The 18,125-nt window shown below is 38.8% G+C and overlaps 1 protein-coding gene across 1 annotated transcript in view; it reads right to left on the reverse strand.

Moving 5' to 3' along the window:
* The window catches only part of UNC79 (unc-79 subunit of NALCN channel complex), a 210,418-nt gene that overhangs the window by 154,240 nt on the left and 38,053 nt on the right, over positions 1-18,125 (reverse strand). Inside the window, exons 2-4 of the mRNA XM_037031536.1 lie at positions 17,831-17,951; positions 10,685-10,830; positions 7,084-7,254 (exon numbers count right to left, since the gene is read on the reverse strand). Of these exons, the coding sequence (XP_036887431.1) occupies positions 7,084-7,254; positions 10,685-10,830; positions 17,831-17,951 (438 nt within the window). The remainder of the gene's footprint in view (positions 1-7,083; positions 7,255-10,684; positions 10,831-17,830; positions 17,952-18,125) is intronic.

Genomic DNA, 18,125 nt, shown 5'->3' on the forward strand with positions numbered 1-18,125 from the left:
TCAAGGAAGCATGACCAGAACAGCGTATGGGGAGTGTAATGTCTATTCTCAATTTCCTGCAAATCATGGACAAGACCATGAACATGGACAACCAAACAAACTGATAATCCTAAAATCTGTTCTATTTTATTTTATGTTACTTTATTCTATATTGAAGTGTAATATGTGGGAATAATATCTCACCTACACCCAAAAAAGGAGGCAACTTTTAATAAAACACGTGTATAAAAATACCATTAAAACACTAATAAAAGATTTGTCACAAAGTGGATGAGGAAAATTCACCATGATTCTTTTTCTTTTTCACATAGAAGACTTGAGCACCACAACAGATGGTGACCATCACAGTAGCTTTACAGAAATAAACAAACCAACAAAACAAGTCTATAATTAAGTTGCATTTACCTGAGCCTGCTTTTATTCCTCACTTGCAGCTGGGCTGCTGTTAACCCACAAAGTAGGTGATATTCAGATGATTAGTTTGGCTATACAAGATAAATAAGTTATAATAATTATACAAAGACGTGGAGATCAGTTCATTGCTCGTAGATGGTAAAGTTGGTTAAGTAAATATGATTGATCAAGGAAAAAGGACGCTGAGCCAAATCCTAAAGATGAAGATGCAGTTTTTCTCAGACTTGTTCAGGTCCAGCCCTGGGGACCTAGAGGGCCTAACTCAGTGTGGAAGCAGGAGCAATCCATACTCAATGAGCACACCAAGTGACCCTAATGCCAGGGGACCCCGGACCTCCACTGGAGAAGTGTACCGGAGAGATGAGAAGTGAGACAGAAAATGTGGAGTGTAAGGTATCCAGGTGTGGGAGGAATAACTGCATGCTCCTTGTGCCCTCTGTTTAAGGAAGAAAAAGAAAGTCTCAAAACAAAACAATTTCATATATATCTGCATGTGTAGATACATATATATGTTCCTATATATATGTGTGTATATATATATTCCTATGTGTATATATGTACATATATATATTCCTTTTGGATTTCACCTTTGTCTAAATTCATCTCAAACTTTTTAATAATAAGTGTTTGGAAAAATGAAAACCACTGCGACGGGAGACTGAGACGCACGGCGCCTGGAGGCCTTTGTATGTGGGAGAGATGCCCAAGCGCCTCCAATGATTTAGGTGAAGTCTATTTATAGAACAGCCCAAACGGTTCAGTGACCTTTGGATGTCCCTCCTACCCTACAAATCCATGTTCTCCCTCAAGTATGGTCCACCACGAAGCCAAAAGCACTCCCTTGGCTCAAGCCCTAGGAAATTGGCTCCAGTGCCTATTATATAAACAGACAGTGCCTTGCAATTTCTTAGCCTTCTAACAGACTGCATAAACTCATCGCAATTCTAATTTAATAAGCACACACAGGCACACATCGTTTATCAAATCTCGTTAAAAAGCATGATGTAAACAGATGTGCTGCTCGGCCCCATGAGGGTGCAAAAGGCCACAGCTACATACAGTGGTAGGAAGAAAAGAATTAACCAAAATTTTAAAATTTTACACTTAATATTGCGCTCAGGAAATACAATCAAGTTTTCAGACCTAGTCCCCGACCCTTTCAACACCATTGGAGTAACCATCACCGCCACCCCTCACGCTACGAACAGCAATTCCTCCACCTGTTCCTGCCTTTCATGGTTCCTAGTACACTATCATGTACAGCTCTGATATGAATCCCACCAAAAAAAAAAGTATATAGGAAAAGCCATTTTACAAAAGAGAAATCAAATTATTTTCATGAGCACACCAATTTCATTATTAGGACATAAGCCCAAGTCACCTGCCTTGGTAACCTGGGCACAAGTCACTTATTCGAAAAGTGCTGATTTTTCAGTACTTCCCACGCCAGGCATTGCTCAAGGCCCTGCAGACACAGCTACACACCAGACAGGCAGGGCTTTGTCCTCCTGGAGCTCAAATGCTATTTAATATGGAAGCCATAGCCACATGCGGCTACTTAAATTTAAATTAAATTATATTATATTATATTAAACTCAGTTCACCAGTCTCACTGGATACATTTCAAGCGCTCAACTGCCACCAGTAGCCAGCTAGTGGCCACTGAACTGGGCAATAGAGAATTTCACAGAACATTTCCATCCCTGCAGAAAGTTCCATGGACCGCGATGTTCTATGCAAATACCGGAGAACAAATATGAAGCAAGGCATGGAAATAGACAGAAAGTGAGGGAAGCGCCTATTTTAGCTAGAGGGTAAAGAAGGGCATCTTGAAGATGTGCTGCTTGCCCCGAGACCTAAAGACAGTGAGGAAGCAAACCATGCAACCATTTGTGAGAAAGGCTTTCGAGACAGAGGGAAGACCCCGGAGCAAGAGCAAAAGCCTGGCATCCTGATGAAAGTGGGCAGAGGCCAGTGCACGCAGACTGAACACGGAAGAGCTGATGACGAAGCAGGAGGGCAGGCGGGGCCAGATCACAGAGGGCCACTGAATGTGATGACAGCAGTGACTATAAGCTGCCAGACAGTTTTGATGAAGGAAGTGACGTGTGATCTATTTACGTGTTTGGAGATTAGCTCTCTCTCACTTTGGTGGAGACACAGCAGGGCTAAGAAGAGAAGCAGGGAGACCAGTTCAGAAACTGCTGGACTGACAGAGACGAGAGAGGGTGGTAAGAAGTGGTCTGCAGTGGAATACTTAAATACACCCCACTAGCCTTACACTTGCTTAAGGGGTGAGGGTAACAGAGTCATCTGGGAAAAAGAAACACATTCTGGTGCCGGTTCTGCCGTACAGCAGAACCACTGCCTGTGCATGGCCGGGCTTCCCAGCATGTTTTGATGAGTGGTCTCCATGTTTCCTGAGACCGGGAGTGAGCGTAAGATACCGATGCCTTCAGAAGGGCGTATCAGTTCGACATAATGGGAAGACTAAGACACCGGGACCCTTAAGTCTATGCAGCTTTAAAATATTTACAGACTGGTAGGTTAATAAACATCACAGACAGGGCACAGCCCATCAACACGCTGGAGGCTCTATGAGATCAAAACCTGTTATAACAACTGCTGTTATGATAGAACAAACTCTAGGGGGAAAAACCCAAGCCTCAGAGGATGGCCCCTTATCTCAAGCAATATTTAAGACGATGACATCTCAGAACAACATGTGAATCTGAGCAGGTACTGACATTAGTTACCATGGAACTTGACACGTCTGTCCTTTGACTACGGATTTGGTCTGTTCATGCACCAGCTGGGGTAACGTACAATATTCAAAAGCCATTCCTACACATTGTCTCATGGTCTTGACAATAAACACGGATGCAGACAGGGGAGGTTACGATTATTCACAATTTTACAGCCAAGGAAACGGAAGTTTGATGAGGTTAGGAGATTCATCAGGACTCAAAGGACAACAATTTGGCTCTTAGGGAATCTCATTTCAGAACAATTCCCCCCGATTCAATGATAAACCCTGCGAGTATAGTAAGGCCTACCTTATAAAAAAACAATCATATGCCAACAAAACAGATTTTATATATAAAAGACTGTTTAAATAACATCAGTACCTCGTGTGATTTTTTTAATTTATTAATTTTAGAGAACAGGGGAAAGAGAGGGGGAGACAGAAAGAGAAACGTCAATTTTTTGTTCCACTTATTTATACATTCATTGGTTGCTTCTTGTATGTGCCACGACCAAGAATCAAACTGCAACCTTGGTGTGTTGGGGCGACACCCTAGCCAACAAAGCTACCCAGCCAGGGCTTTGGGGCTGGTTTTGGACCATCTCTTTTGGTATATATTTATTAGATTTTGGAAGATCACAGTAACACGATACGTATTCTTTGTCATAGTAGTAAAACATAACAATGACCCAGGGCCAATGGTCTGAAATCAAATAGTGAATTAAGTCAGACAACTGTTTTCAAGTCAACGCAAAGATCTGAATGAACTTTTGCTTTTCCAGAGGTTAAATGATTTGGGAGAAGTTTAACTTGGAAAAGAAACTAGATGAGGCTGCACAGCCCTGGCTTACAAGATAGCAGCAGCATCTTACATCTTACACTAGCAGCATCTTTCACTGATAAAACTGTGCAGCATTATTGTTATCTTTGAAATAACATAGCCTTCACCAATTACTGTTCATTTAGGAGCGGCTTCTTCTCTTCTCTGCCAAAGTACCATCTTTCCAACACCCATATTTCAACTCAGTCCACACATCACAGATTTTTTTATCAGAAAAAGAGAGGTTTCCATGGTGAAATGCAAATGACTTTTTCAATTCTTAGTAACTCCTTAATATATTTTTTGTATAAACAAAGCCTACTGCACAAACTTGGGATGAAAAGAAGTGTATCTTATTTATGGAAGAATTTAAAAAGAAAAGGTTATGTCCAAGGAAATTTTTATAATAATTGGCAGTTTTCTCTATGCCACCCCCAAAGGACTTATTTAAAATAAAAGCATGGCACTAGGTTTATTGACAAAAATGACATGAAGGACACAACTGATAACATTCATGGCTCTTAAACTGAAAGAGCTTTGATAGCTCATTAGACCCACTCAGAGCTCAGAGCATCATCTTCTAGGCCCTTAATGATACCATCATTTAATACCTGGAAAACCGTCCATGCTTTACATTTGACCTTGTGAACGCCACACCAAAGAGATAAAAGCTCTTTGGCTTTAAAGACTCTATCAAGCACTCAGAAAATGCAACACCCTTCATCCTAACATCTCTGTTCCGAAATAAAAATAGTCTGGAAGAAATGAGACGCTCCTCTCATTACAGCCAGAATTTCTAGACACTAAAACAACTTCCAAAAAATAAAAACAACAAGGATGCAAGCAACAGACACACATTCTCACATCAATTCGTTTTAACACAGTAGATGAATCTAGAAGCCAATCCCTCTATCTTTGGGTCTGTGTCTTTGTACCTACCTTGTGCAGGAACAAGTACAAAAGAAACCCCTGATTCATTTGATAAAATTTGGCTTTAAGGTCAGTAGTACAATTTATTTTTATTTTTCCAAGATTTAAAGATGACAAATGCTGGCTATGACTGAACCACAGGATTGGTGAAGAGAAACCAGTCAGAACTAAGTGACTAAAACTGGAGCAACAAAATAAATGAACCAGATTAACGATAGGGTTAGTGGGAGATATATGTTTCTTACATGAAATAATGTCAGTGTTATTTAACCTACATTATTAATGCCATAAAATAACCTTAGAGATGAAAGATTTCTTCCAAACCCTTCCTTTAAAGTCAATAAAAATGGAGTCTCGGAGACATTAGCGACTTGTTCATACCATTAAATGAACAAGTTACTCCCAAATGAGCACCAAAATTCACACCTGTGTTGTAAACTCGATTTACTATCCTGTCCTTAGTTGCCACGGTTCACACATTCAAATAAGTTAGAGTTTCAATGTGACTACAAGACATGTTTTGGGGTCCTCGTTTCTAAATAAGTATAAATTAATCAAGAGTGAAGAAACAAACTGCCAACTGTCGCAACATGTGATCAGTATAACTTCAGAGGCCTGATAACATTCAATGCCTCTCCCCAAATTATTAACTTACTCCTAAAAATTAGAAACACAGTGAATTGGATTAATTATTACAAAGATGCAGGACTTACCCGTTATTCTTTTTTTTAAGTCTAACAGTTAACACACTTATTTTTTTAAATAGTTATCCATTTCCACAGCTGTAGCCATAAACAAGAACTTGCCAGTAAAGTTACACAGAACAAAAAAAGACAATGGTTAAATATTCTATTACTTGAATGGTATGATTGGTCAGCTAACTTTTTTTGAATTGCATTTGGCAGAAGTCAGACTATATAATTTAGGCAGAAGTCAGACGAGTTGCTTAAAAGACATGAAAACTACAATTCCATAGCTAAAACTAAACTTGATTGTAAAAAATACATAAATGTAGCTCAAAGATACATATCTCTATAGAGCAACAACTTTAATAAGATCATAAGTACATAACATTAAAATGATGAAAAAAGGTCACTAGTAATGGGGTGTGACCAATAAAGGTATTTTTAGAGAACAAGAGTTGAGGGCCAGAGAGAAGTGAACTAACACTCACTGAACACTAGGCATTGTGCTAGCACCTCACCAGTGTTCTGGGGCAATCACCATCTCAATTCCCACGACAATCCCAAGAAGCAACTATTGTCATTATTCTATTGATCTTTTACGGGTAAGAAAGGAAAGGTTTGTCAACTTGCCCACGGTCACACAGCTAGTTGGTGGCACAGCTATGATTTGAATTAAGATCTATGGGAGTCCTCAACCCATAATCTTTTCAGATTATTCACTGAAACATAGATTAATTCATAATCCATTTCTATAAAAATGTGTTTGGAAGATATTGATCATAAAAGCCCCATCCCAGTGATTTTTCTCTTTGCCTCTCATGTCTAGAAAGTCTGAAGAATTAAGTCTGAAAAAGTGAAACAGAATTGAAAACAGCACCATATTTCTAACAGCACTTTGCACATGAGTCTCGAGCCGTAGCTTTTGTCAAAGTATTTTGGTAAGTTTTGATTCACTTTATTGTCAGGACGCCCCCGTGAGAGAAGCTGGTGCTGCTATCCTGCTGGAGATGACGTGTCTCCAGAAGGATCCATTGAGCAACATCACACAGTGGATTACAGCTGGAGGTGGGCCTAGAATCTGCATGTCCGGATTCTATCCACACCCTTTTCAGTTCACCTCACTGCCTCCAAATGCGATCCATAACAATTTCTACATTTGAGGCAACACTCTCTCCACCTTTTTTTCTCAAGAGGCAAAAAATACCATCATTCACACACAAGAAATGTGGATCATGCCTCAACATGTTCTTTCTTCCTATCACATAAGATCAAACGATGTGAGTAAAACAATTCTAAGGTATAATCACCTCCCATGTTTTTTGTTTTCACCATAATATTCATGCTGAAATGACTGAATTTAAATCACAGCATATATCCAAAGCAAGTGATCTCATTATAATCCTGAAAATCTACAGCCTCAAACAGCAAAAGCAATTTCCAACTTGTATAATATACAAAAATAATCTATTAGGTAAGATTGAACTTACATATAGCCATTGGTAGAAAAGATGTGCTAAGATATTCAATAATATCCTTGTGCAGAAATGGAGGGAAGGTAGCTAACGTTGATATCATCGTGTAGGGCAAAGTACTCAGAAGATCATCACTGAGAAAGGGCAGCAAACATGTGGTTGTATAAAATATAGACTGTCCAAGATCTACAAAAAAGAATTGAGGAATCAGTCACTGAATATTTTGCCATTTAACAAATACACTAAGTGTACAATCTAAGTTTTTATGAACCGACTTAAGTTGTAAGCGACTACTGCTTCCTTCCTATTAGGAATTCTGAAACCTACTGCTCAGTACACTGAGTATACAACATTTGCTCAATAAATGGCCAGTGAATTATTGCATCAGGAAATATAAACGTCCATTACATGAGCTTTTCCTCAATACAGATCAGCCTTTCACAATACTTGGTACTCATATTGCTCCTCAGTTTCATACATTAGAAGCACTTTCCACGTGATAACGAATCCTGAGATCCCTCCAGCATTCTTACCTCCGTTACATTTCACACACGATAACTGTGGCACAGGGACGTTAAGTTATTTTCTCACTGGAAGTTTTAGAAAGTCACAGGCAGGACTGGAAATAAAACCAGGCTATTTCTGCTCCATCAACCAAACCACAGTCTTCCTACATCTGGAGTCTTGGGCAAGGCGGTAATTTGCATCTTCCAGCCCAATGGCAGATTCAGTGCACGCCAAAGGAACGAAGCTGTAAACCGATGCTACTCGACCTTGTGCATTTAGTTATCAATTATCACAGCAGAACATGCTACCTAATGATAATCTATCAACATTTTCAAATGGGGATAGAAACAGTACCTACCTCACTTCATTAGAAGGATTGTTAGGAGGTTTAAATGAGATAAATATAAAGTGTTTGACATAGCACATAAGGTGTGCTCCACAAATATTAGCCATTTTATTAATACTAATATTGTTACTATTATTATTACCGGCACAAGGAGTCAAAATAGAGGACATTTGAAAAAACATAACTATTTCACTTTAGAATGCATGTAGGCCAAACCCATTGCCATGAACGTGCATTTCTGATATTTCTGGACCTCCCAATATATAGGTCATCAGCCGAGACTTAACAATGAGGACTTCGGTCATTTTCATATTCGTTGTAAAGGAAATTATTAGACTTCCTCATTGCTCAGAGGTACCTTCTTAGTGCTATTTTGTTGCCTAATGTTATTTCTGATTTTCATTAGAATTAATATGCCATCTCACAAGCAACCAGCTGTCAACGGTGAGGATGTGGCCCCACTGCACACTGGGAGCCAGGGGTAGTCAATCTCGGGTTCCAATTGAAGAAGCAAAACACCCATAGGTGGTTCACTAAGAATGAACTGAGGCTGTGCAGGAAAAGACAGCTCGGGGCAGTTGAGCCTACTTACAGAACATGAGCACAGAAAAGGGCCTGAGAGCCCATTAGAAACATTCTTCATTTGAGAAGAATGGAAAAAGGCCTGAGGCCTGGAGAAAGGAACTGACGGTCCAAGATTTCCTAAGAGTTACTATCTGAACTGAGACAAAAATGTGACTCTTCCAGGTACAGGGCACCGCCCCTTGAGCAGACACAGCCTCCAGACGTAGTGCAGTGACTCCCAAACGCAGTGTACAAAAGTCACCCAGATAGCTAGTCAAAAATTCGGTGACTCTTACTTAGAAGTTCCGGCTTAGGGCCCAGAATCCCAGGCCCAAGCTCCCTCAGGGCTTCTGTCAATCAGATCACCTTAGGGAATGAACACAGTACTTTCTTTAACCTCTAAGGGATGGTTAGGGAGTTTCACCCCTATCTTCCAAGCTCTGTTATGCCGAACAAGAGCACAGTACACAGATAACAGTGAAAAGTCACAAAATAGCTGTGAGTATAAAGGCAAAAATACAAATCGTTCCCCCCAAACTGTCATGATTTACACAGTAATTGCAATTAAATGAGTTGTGAGTTACCACACTGAATGCTTTTCTCTTAATCGAGATTTGAAGATAAAGAACAGCTGCCTCATCACAGCAGCCCCACCTGGGACCAGGCACGGCGGCCACGTAGTCACCAAGGAAAAGCTCTGACAGGTTCACCACCCAGCGAGCTCACCACGCTGGCGGCCTTGTGTTCAGAGTCATCTCCTTTACCTCTGGGCTGGGGTAGGGTCACAATAAAAATGACTAGTCTTTAAAACAGCTACAAAATTATATGACAAGCAAATTTACAAATTTCTACATTTTTTACATTCACTATACTATAGAATTGTAAATGTAAGCAAACACAAATTCAATAACCATTATCTCATCACTTCTATGAAAGTAGATTTAAAATATTCTTTTTCTACATTAAGAACACATCTTACTAAATAAGCCATTAAGCATTCTCACAGGAGAGTTAATCATAACTAAAAGGCAAAATAACCTCCCATCACCCACCCATTTCCCAAATTCCAATCTTTCTCTACAGTGAAACTCTGGTTATCACCCTTCCAGAAACCACATGCCCAGTGTCTTCCCGTCAAAACAACTGATGTTTCCAAAGTTCATTTTCTCACTTGTTACTACTGTGGCAATATAATTCCATTACAATTCTCTCATTTTTTCCTTAAAAAAGTTTATTAACTTGAAATTATAAAGCTTGATTGTTTAACAAGTTTTGTCATTAAATTTGAAATATGCACTCACTATCATAAGTACATCTGATTCTTTAAAAAAAAGTTTATTTTCTTTTCGTGCTGTATGGTTTTCCATTTGATTCACCCAAACATAATACTGAATGGTTAAGCAGTAGATACTACTGTACTCCTTTGTATGGGTTAGAAGAATTTGGTAAGCAAACAAGGTAATGAACTTGACCAAGGACACCCAGTAGAAAGGGGAAGAGGTAAGGGGCGTGCTCTCAGGCTTCTGTCCCAAAGCACCACTGATACTGTGTGCTGCCCACCAAACAGACAGACAGACACCGTACCACTTGGCCAACATTTTGTCATTAAATATTTTTTAATTTATTTAATTATTGTTCAAGTACAGTTTTCTGTCTTTTGTAATTAGATATTGATTGTTACTTAGATTTGGACCAATTCTTAGAGATTTCTTTCTCATTTTCCTTTTTTTTTTTTTGAGATTTCTTCTTATCTAATCTCCTGGGTCTAAAGACAGGAAAAAAGAATCCCAGAGAGATTTTGTGATTTGTCTCCCCAAAATCACAAAAATAAGTCAGTGCATTTGACATTGCTCTTCAAGCTCCACCCCTTATACTGTCGGGGGCGGAAATTCTGAAGTCTTAGCTCCCACATCATTGCAAGAGTCTGCATGATAAGCAGTTCAGGGGAGAAGAGATAAATCTCTGTTACAATCTTCCTCCTCTCCCCAGCCCATTCCACTTAATTCAGGCCCACTTGGATAACATCCCTCTGCCCCTAGAACAGCGAAATGTTGGGATGGAAAACACCATAATTAAATGTCAGTGTAAGAAAGGCTTTAGCCACACAAAGACCTTTCAAACAATTGATTCCAATAACAATAGCCTCCGGCTTCCATAAACACACGTGTACATTTTCAAAGTTTTCAATCAAATGCTCACCGTGTTGGCCATGCTGTAGTAAAGGAACTAGATCCAGGAGAGTCACCAAAGTCACGTAGAGGCCTTGGTAGTCCAAAGAAGGGTAGTCTGACAAGTGAGCATCACGACTTTGCAGGCCGCGTTCAGAGGGAGCATCTCGCAGGACGCTGTAAAGGAGGGAGCGAGTAACAGTAGGGTTGATGGAACTGACCTGCGGTCTTAGAGATGGGGTGAGTGGGAATGGCACAGGAAAAAGACACATGGTCATGGGCACTGTCAAATTGGAGGCATCTTGGTTTTCCTTCTTCCCTGTGCGGGACAAAATGCTGTTGGGGGGACAAAGAAAAAAAAGAGACAACAAAGACACAAAGAACAGCACATTACATTGAAATGACACTCTAAAACAAATAATAAAACACCAGATACACCCCACATAAGATGCAATGGCCACACCGGGAGCATCTACGAATCTAGTCCAAGTGCTCAGATACCAGTAACGCGAGGTTTCTTTTGTGGAAGTTGCATTGCATCTCATGTGTTATCTGGTTAGTAAGGAGCAAAAATATAAAAATGCATGTTTCAGTGCCAAACCCATGTTTTACAGTTTATCAGTCTGGTGAAGGAGAAGTTTCCCAGGAGGAAAAACCACAGGTTTGTCTAACAAGTTAGGGCTTCTATTCTTAATTAAAGGAGCTTTCAAAGCAAAGGAAGTTTTCAGGAACAGAGTCTTAATCAGGTAAACAAAAACTTGCAAAATATAGGTATGGCACTTGCAGAAACATGTTTTAGCAAAGAATAAACATGTGTGTTTATTAAGAAAGTCTTAAAAATCACATGTTTATTGCATCAAAATAATGTCTATATGTATATTATGATACTGTTTCATGACATTCTGTCAGTATCATTTGAGATAATGAAGTTTAAACAGGCATATGAATTTAGAAATAATACATATTTCTAAAATGTTAGCTAAACTACATTGGAAAAGCTGTAAAATAATATATATTAGATGGCCGTAGCATATGTTTGTGAACTAATGATAATGGTTATTTAGGTGTGTTTTTTAAAATTTGGCATGTTGGGGAGGAAACGTTTTATTTTATGAATACAAACAGTGGCTTATTTAATAGTTACCTTCAAAATTCTAAAGACTAAGCAAGCAGTATCTGTCATGTAGCTGCATATCATACAATAAGATCTCACATATTACTGCTGCTACTTACGTTATTAGTCAACAAAACTCACTAAAAACTAGAGGAAAGATAATTTAGAAAGTTAAAAAAAGTTTGATGGGAATAAAAATAAATTCTAGAAGAAACTGGCTTTCTTTTAGCCTTCATTTTTTTAAATAAAAACCTTCTAGTAAAAGCGATAAGGCAGAAAAGCTGTTACTTTAAAAACAGAAGAAATGACTCTATAGCTAAATGTTTAGGTTTTTTAAATGAGGTTATACTATTTATCATTTAAAAACAACAGCTATACATCATAATGATAATATCTGCTACACTTATAACGTGCTTTTATATGTTAATCAAAATAGATAACAATTTATGAATATTTCATTACATAAAAATAACTTGGTTTTACACTTATTCTATGTGTATCCAACATTACTAAGTTCTTAGTTAATGACACTACATTTACAATTTTGCAGTGGGGTGAAGAATTGGTTAGTGTCAAGCATGCTTGCTATTCCAAGTTTACATTTACTTTTCTATACTCTTAGTGCAAAATATGTTACACTGTCAGAAAAGTGGCTACATGCTTTTTATTTTCTATGTGCCTAATTTACCTCGATTTCCTTTGTCTTCTGTTACCCAAAGTCCAGGGGAAAACAATTAATAATAATAAAAATAATTTCAGAATAGTTATGTAATACTTCTTAGCAATAAATAACTTAAGATTTAGTGTAAGGTTTTTTTTAACTTTGAAAGGGATTTAATTTACCTTTTGTATGTGTGATGTATTTAACTTTGTAAGCTTATACTTTACAATGGGATAATATCAACATTCCAATTACCCCTGCCTGCCCATTTGTAACATAAATACCATCAGATATTCCATCAGACTTTATTCTTTGCTCATATAATTCAATTACTCCTCAAAGTACCACCTCTGAATGTTATTGTTGATGAGAAGCCCAATCACCAAAAAACTACTTTAATCCTGTAGGATTCTATCCCACTGACAATGCCTTTAGATGGATATAAATCAGAAACACTATTTCCCAAATGTCAGCCCTCGATTAGCCTACTACCAGCAACTTTTCAAATTTACAAGATGCGGATCTTCGAGGAGCGATATGAAAAGACATTTTGCCCTGAGAATTAAATTTTCTGTTTATCACATATCAATGCTATCCTTTAAGTACAGCGCTCTCGTCCGACTTTTCCTTGGTGGGGGAAATACAGCATATTATGCTCTCAAATATACATTAGCATTTCTCCAAAGTATGGTACAATTTGACAAACACTAGTAAGCCAACTTTGGAGGCTCTACTTTGATATTTTCTCCCTTCCTGTACGGGGGTGGGGGGGGGTGGGGGGGGTGTCCCCGATGGTAGCCACGACAGCTTCTTAACTCGCAGAGAGGGAAGAATGCCAGCACTGAAATGGTAGGACTTCTCCCTCACCGCCTTTAGACTTAACAAGTGATAAGGCTGAGAAAAAAAATGGCTGAAGATGAGTCATCCATGAAACCAGCTTTAAATCACCATTCATGTTTCAATGTAAGGAAATGTTTTCATTTGTGGAAAAACTTAAGAAGGGCTCATGAATAAATGTATAATGTATTGTGAGTTTATGATGTTTTGTGAATTTTATTCAGGAAAAAAAAAACTTATTTCCCCAACCAAACTGCCTAGCTTGAGAATCATAAAACCATCTTCCCCATTTGAAATTCGTTCCCAGAAGTCTGTGCATCCAACCAAACAGAAAATTAACAACGCCTTGCTCAGAAGAGTTTGACCCAGCGGGCAACCTTTCACCTTTCCTTCTCCCTCCTGAGATCCTCTTTATCAAGCGTTTGCTTCCAACACCAGGAGAAATCAAAAGATCTCTGTGGGTGCTGGTGAAGATGAGAAGTTGCCCCAAGGTATTTATAGCACAGAAAATTAATACATAAAATGAACCTGCTATAAAATTATAAATGTTGAGTTGAATTTATGCACTAAACCAAATGTCCTTGATCACGCTATGCTCTAAAGCTACTCTGTGAACCTCAAATCAATAATCTGAAGGCCTAAAATTATAATTAAGAGTACTGAATTGAGGCTAGGGCCCCTTATAAAAACATAGTAAACTTTTCTAAGGAGTTAGCAGCAAGTAGCTTTCCCCAAACTTGATGATTCTTAAAAAGATGTCATATGCTAGCAGCCTGAGTGGCAGAAGAGAGACGTGGGGGAAGGTTCTCAAAGAATGTTTGCCGTAGGAAGACTGGAAATCCCTAAATGTTCTGCCAGGTAAAAGGCAAGATCCTTAAAGAAGAACGTAGATGTTTAAAACCCGGCCCAGAGTGCTTCCAATACAACACAAATGGACAGACCCCTCTGGAGGCAGTGAGGGGGGAATCGGACTAGATGATCTTCATAATTGGGACTAATGCTAAAAGCAAAAACAAAAAACTAAACCGTTTGTATGCAAACTGTGTATCCATTCCTATGCTGAGGTTCCTCCTAAATTAAAATGAGTACAAAACTCAGCCTTCAGATGAAATTTTACCCAGACCCCCAGGTCACTGCTGGATGAAGTAAGTGCTCTGGAAAGGTTCCCGCAATAGATGAAATTTGACCTAAAGTCAGTTCAATTTCACCAAGGGCTAGAGGACTCTCAGGACTCACCTTCCACTAACCCAGAGTTTCGTTAGGGAAGCTCCTTGAACTCGAACGTGAGTCTAATTATGAGCTAAGTGGGCACACTTGCACTACACAACTTCTGATCTGGTCAATTTTGCTAAATATAATCTCTCCTCTCCTGTGCATTTAATTAATTGAAGTCAAACTGCTAGGGTAATCTCTTACTTTGGAAATTTATACACAACTCTATTGAAATCAATAAGTTACATGCACACACGGACACCAGAGGACTATACTCTAAACCTGTAATTCTTACTTGGATGAAGCTACTGGTACTTCAGGTTGCATATTTTAACCAAAATAATATAATTTTTTTAAGATTTTATTTATTTATTTATTTATTTATAGAGGGGAAGGAGAGAGAGAGAGAAACATCAATGTATGGTTGCCTTTTTGTGCATCCCCTGCTGGTAGTTAGCCTGCAAGGAACCGGTTTGCAACCCAGGCATGTGCCCTGACTGGGAATCGAACCGCGATCGTCTGGTTCGCAGGCCCGCGCTCAATCCACTGAGCTACGCCAGCCAGGGCGCCCAAAATAATATAATTTTAACGTCTTTGAGAATACCCAAATAGAAAGACAGAGTGTCACTCTGTGAAAATTAACTTCTATTCTGTGTTCTTCTTTCCTTCCCAGAATCTCAATTTTGAAAGAAAGAAGTGCTTCTGAATGTAAAAATTATGTAATATGCTATGACTGTCTAACCACTATGCTGGACACCTAAAACTAATACAAAATAATATTGAATATAAACTGTAATTAAAAACTTTTTTATCACATAAATGCACAAAGGGAACCATCTGGTTTGTAAGTAAAAATCTTACTGTCAATAACCTTGGACACCAAATACCTACACCATCTTGTTGTCTTGAACTTTCTAATAGCATGAAAAAAATAAAGAAATATAAATATAATAGCTAGGGATGTATATACCAACAGTGAAAGTGATCATAACTTCATCCAATATATAGGACAATAGCTGTCAGTTCTGTATTTCCGGTAAACAAGAAATGAAAGAGTGTGTTTGTTTGTTTTTTAAGTAGAGGTAGGAAAAAAAGAAGAAAGAAAACGTACTGGGTTCAGCCCAAGAGTTGAATCTGGAAGTACTGCAGGCCAACCCCTCACCGGTGACATCCCCCGCGTCTTTTCCTTTCTCGGACTTCACATGTGTGGGCACGGGTGCATGTGTGCAGCAGGCTGTGGACTCTGCTCTGACTTGCTATTCACAACAAAGCGCTTCAGAGGGAGACACAGCTAAAACATCTGGGAGCTGAAATACTGTCCACATCACCTCCAGTGCAGCTCAATTTAACATCCAAAAAGATGGTGAGTCTCTGCACTAAACACTTCCTTTCTTACCTTCATCTCAAAGACAACCCAGACTCCTCTACAGACACATAATGGATGCCAGCATCCCCAGAAGCCAAACCAAGTTGTCACTAACAGAAGTGTCCCCGTGTTATGATAACTAGTAGTGCTAAGGAGAAGCGGTATAGCATGATTGCTAAGAGGGTGCGCGGTGGATTAGGAGCACCAGCGTCAAATCCAGGTTCTGGCACTCACTAGATACTACCTCTGAGTAATTTAACCACCCTATACTTTAGTTTCACTATTTGTAAATAGCACAAATAGTGAAATAGCACGCTTATTTCATAGAATTATTGTAAAGGATTAAATGAGACGACACACGTAAAGTGCTTAGAACAGGGTTTGATATGTATAATTACTATTATTATACAATATTAGCATTACCATTTGTAGCAGCCATGGATGTCTCCCTTTAAAATGGACTCAGCTCAATTGCACATAATCTTCTCCAAGAGCCACCTGAACAAAACTACCTTAACACCAGTTTCACCAACAAAACACTATCCCCGTGATCATATTCTAATGACCCACGGCAAATGGGAGCTCCATGTCTTGTAAACGTGATGCCAGTACCCTAAATTTCTGAACTTTTTGGCACAATGACTACAGCCTAAGCAGTGAGCTTCCAAGTGCCAACTAGGATGTCAGTTTCTTTGCAAACAGAATTCAGAATTTGCTCTGTACGGAAAAGCGCCTCTCAACTGCACAACTTTTGGAATTTGTGATAAAGGAAAGTGTCTGCCTTTGAGGAAACTGACCTCAAAGACAAAAGGAGAATTCAAGAGAACAGAAGTAGATGCCTTGGTGTATAAACTTATCTGATCGTTACCATGAAAACTGAGCTAACTATTCCACTGTAATTTGAAAAGAAGGGAAATACCCTCTGACAAGGTCCTAAACCTACTCTCCAAGTATGAAATCTATGAATCGGACAAACAGTCCCTGTAATACAGAACAGGGACACGAAGGGTCTATGAAGAGAAGATACTCTGAAGAACAAGAACAAGGAGACAAGCAGGACTGCAGAAGACTAGTGACTGACTCGACTGCAGGAAGCTCCTTCCTGCAGAGTGTTCAGCCTGCCCACGCAAAGCCTCAGACCACAGTGTGTGAGCCCCGGTGTGAATACGCTCATCCGAACTGGTGTTCTTTCCCCACCTAATTCCTTACAAAACTTTTGTTTTTATAAAACTAAAAAAAAAAAAAAAAAACAGTAGCAAATCAAATTTAAGTGTTTCCTAAATTGGATTTGGAGTGAGAAAATCGAGGCAATGGGAGAGGCTAAGCCTGAGAATTTAATGGAAACTGTTCCTCTCACTCTTGGATGCTATTTCCCAAACAACTAAGCTCGCCTTTGCTCATCTTTCCTAATGAGAGCCGTAAAGCCCACAGGCCCCTCTGGTCTGTGCCTTCTAGTGAAGGCATGCAATATTTATTTTTGTTGCCTGGCCCTCCAGAGAATTTCCATATTAATTGTGCACCATGTTGAACACTTGAAGTGTTCCACGGATTAAAAATAATTCTTATTAGCATATATTATACTTCAAGAAATACAAAATACTACTGATAAACCTAAAATGCTATATAATTCTGATTTTATTTAAGACTATAAGTGCTTCCTTTTCTTATTTAGCAATATAGGTTCTCCTTTTAATCCCACTCTATGTTTCTGCCAGACATAAAACTTTTATCGCTGTATAAAGCTCTTGATAAGACATCCGACCGAGGAAAGCAGGCAGTAGCCAGGCGGCCCAATCTTTCTTTTCACTGAGGCCTGTGATCTGATCTGCTATATACACCCAGAGAACCTGAGTCCAGACTCTTCTGGCAGAGCACTAGGAAACATGAGGTCCTTCAAAACTTGCAGTTCAATAAAAATTTAGATCCCAATCAATTCAACAGTCCTACCTAAGAATTCTTTCAAAGTAGAGGATATTTTCAAGCTTACCTTAACAAGGTCTGAGAAAAGTATTTCAGGGTGTTTGCAATATCTGTTCCGGAAGGTACAGGGTAAATGTTGTGGAGAACCCGGTTATGATATTCCTGTAAGTACCGGATCTTGGAAGCAACTAGATAGAAGCAAAAAAAAAAAAAAAAAAAAAAAAAAACGAGAAGAAAAAGGAGAATCATCTTGTACTATGTAGTAAGTACACAGTATTTTTTTTAATGATCAGATACAGGAATTTAATCAGTATTTTAAGGAAAATACATAAATTTTTACTGGAATTCCATGACAGTAACAG

Source organism: Sturnira hondurensis, unplaced genomic scaffold (assembly GCF_014824575.4).
Source record: "Sturnira hondurensis isolate 20B ecotype Veracruz unplaced genomic scaffold, ASM1482457v3 Scaffold0021143, whole genome shotgun sequence".
Classification (NCBI taxonomy): Eukaryota; Metazoa; Chordata; class Mammalia; order Chiroptera; family Phyllostomidae; genus Sturnira; species Sturnira hondurensis.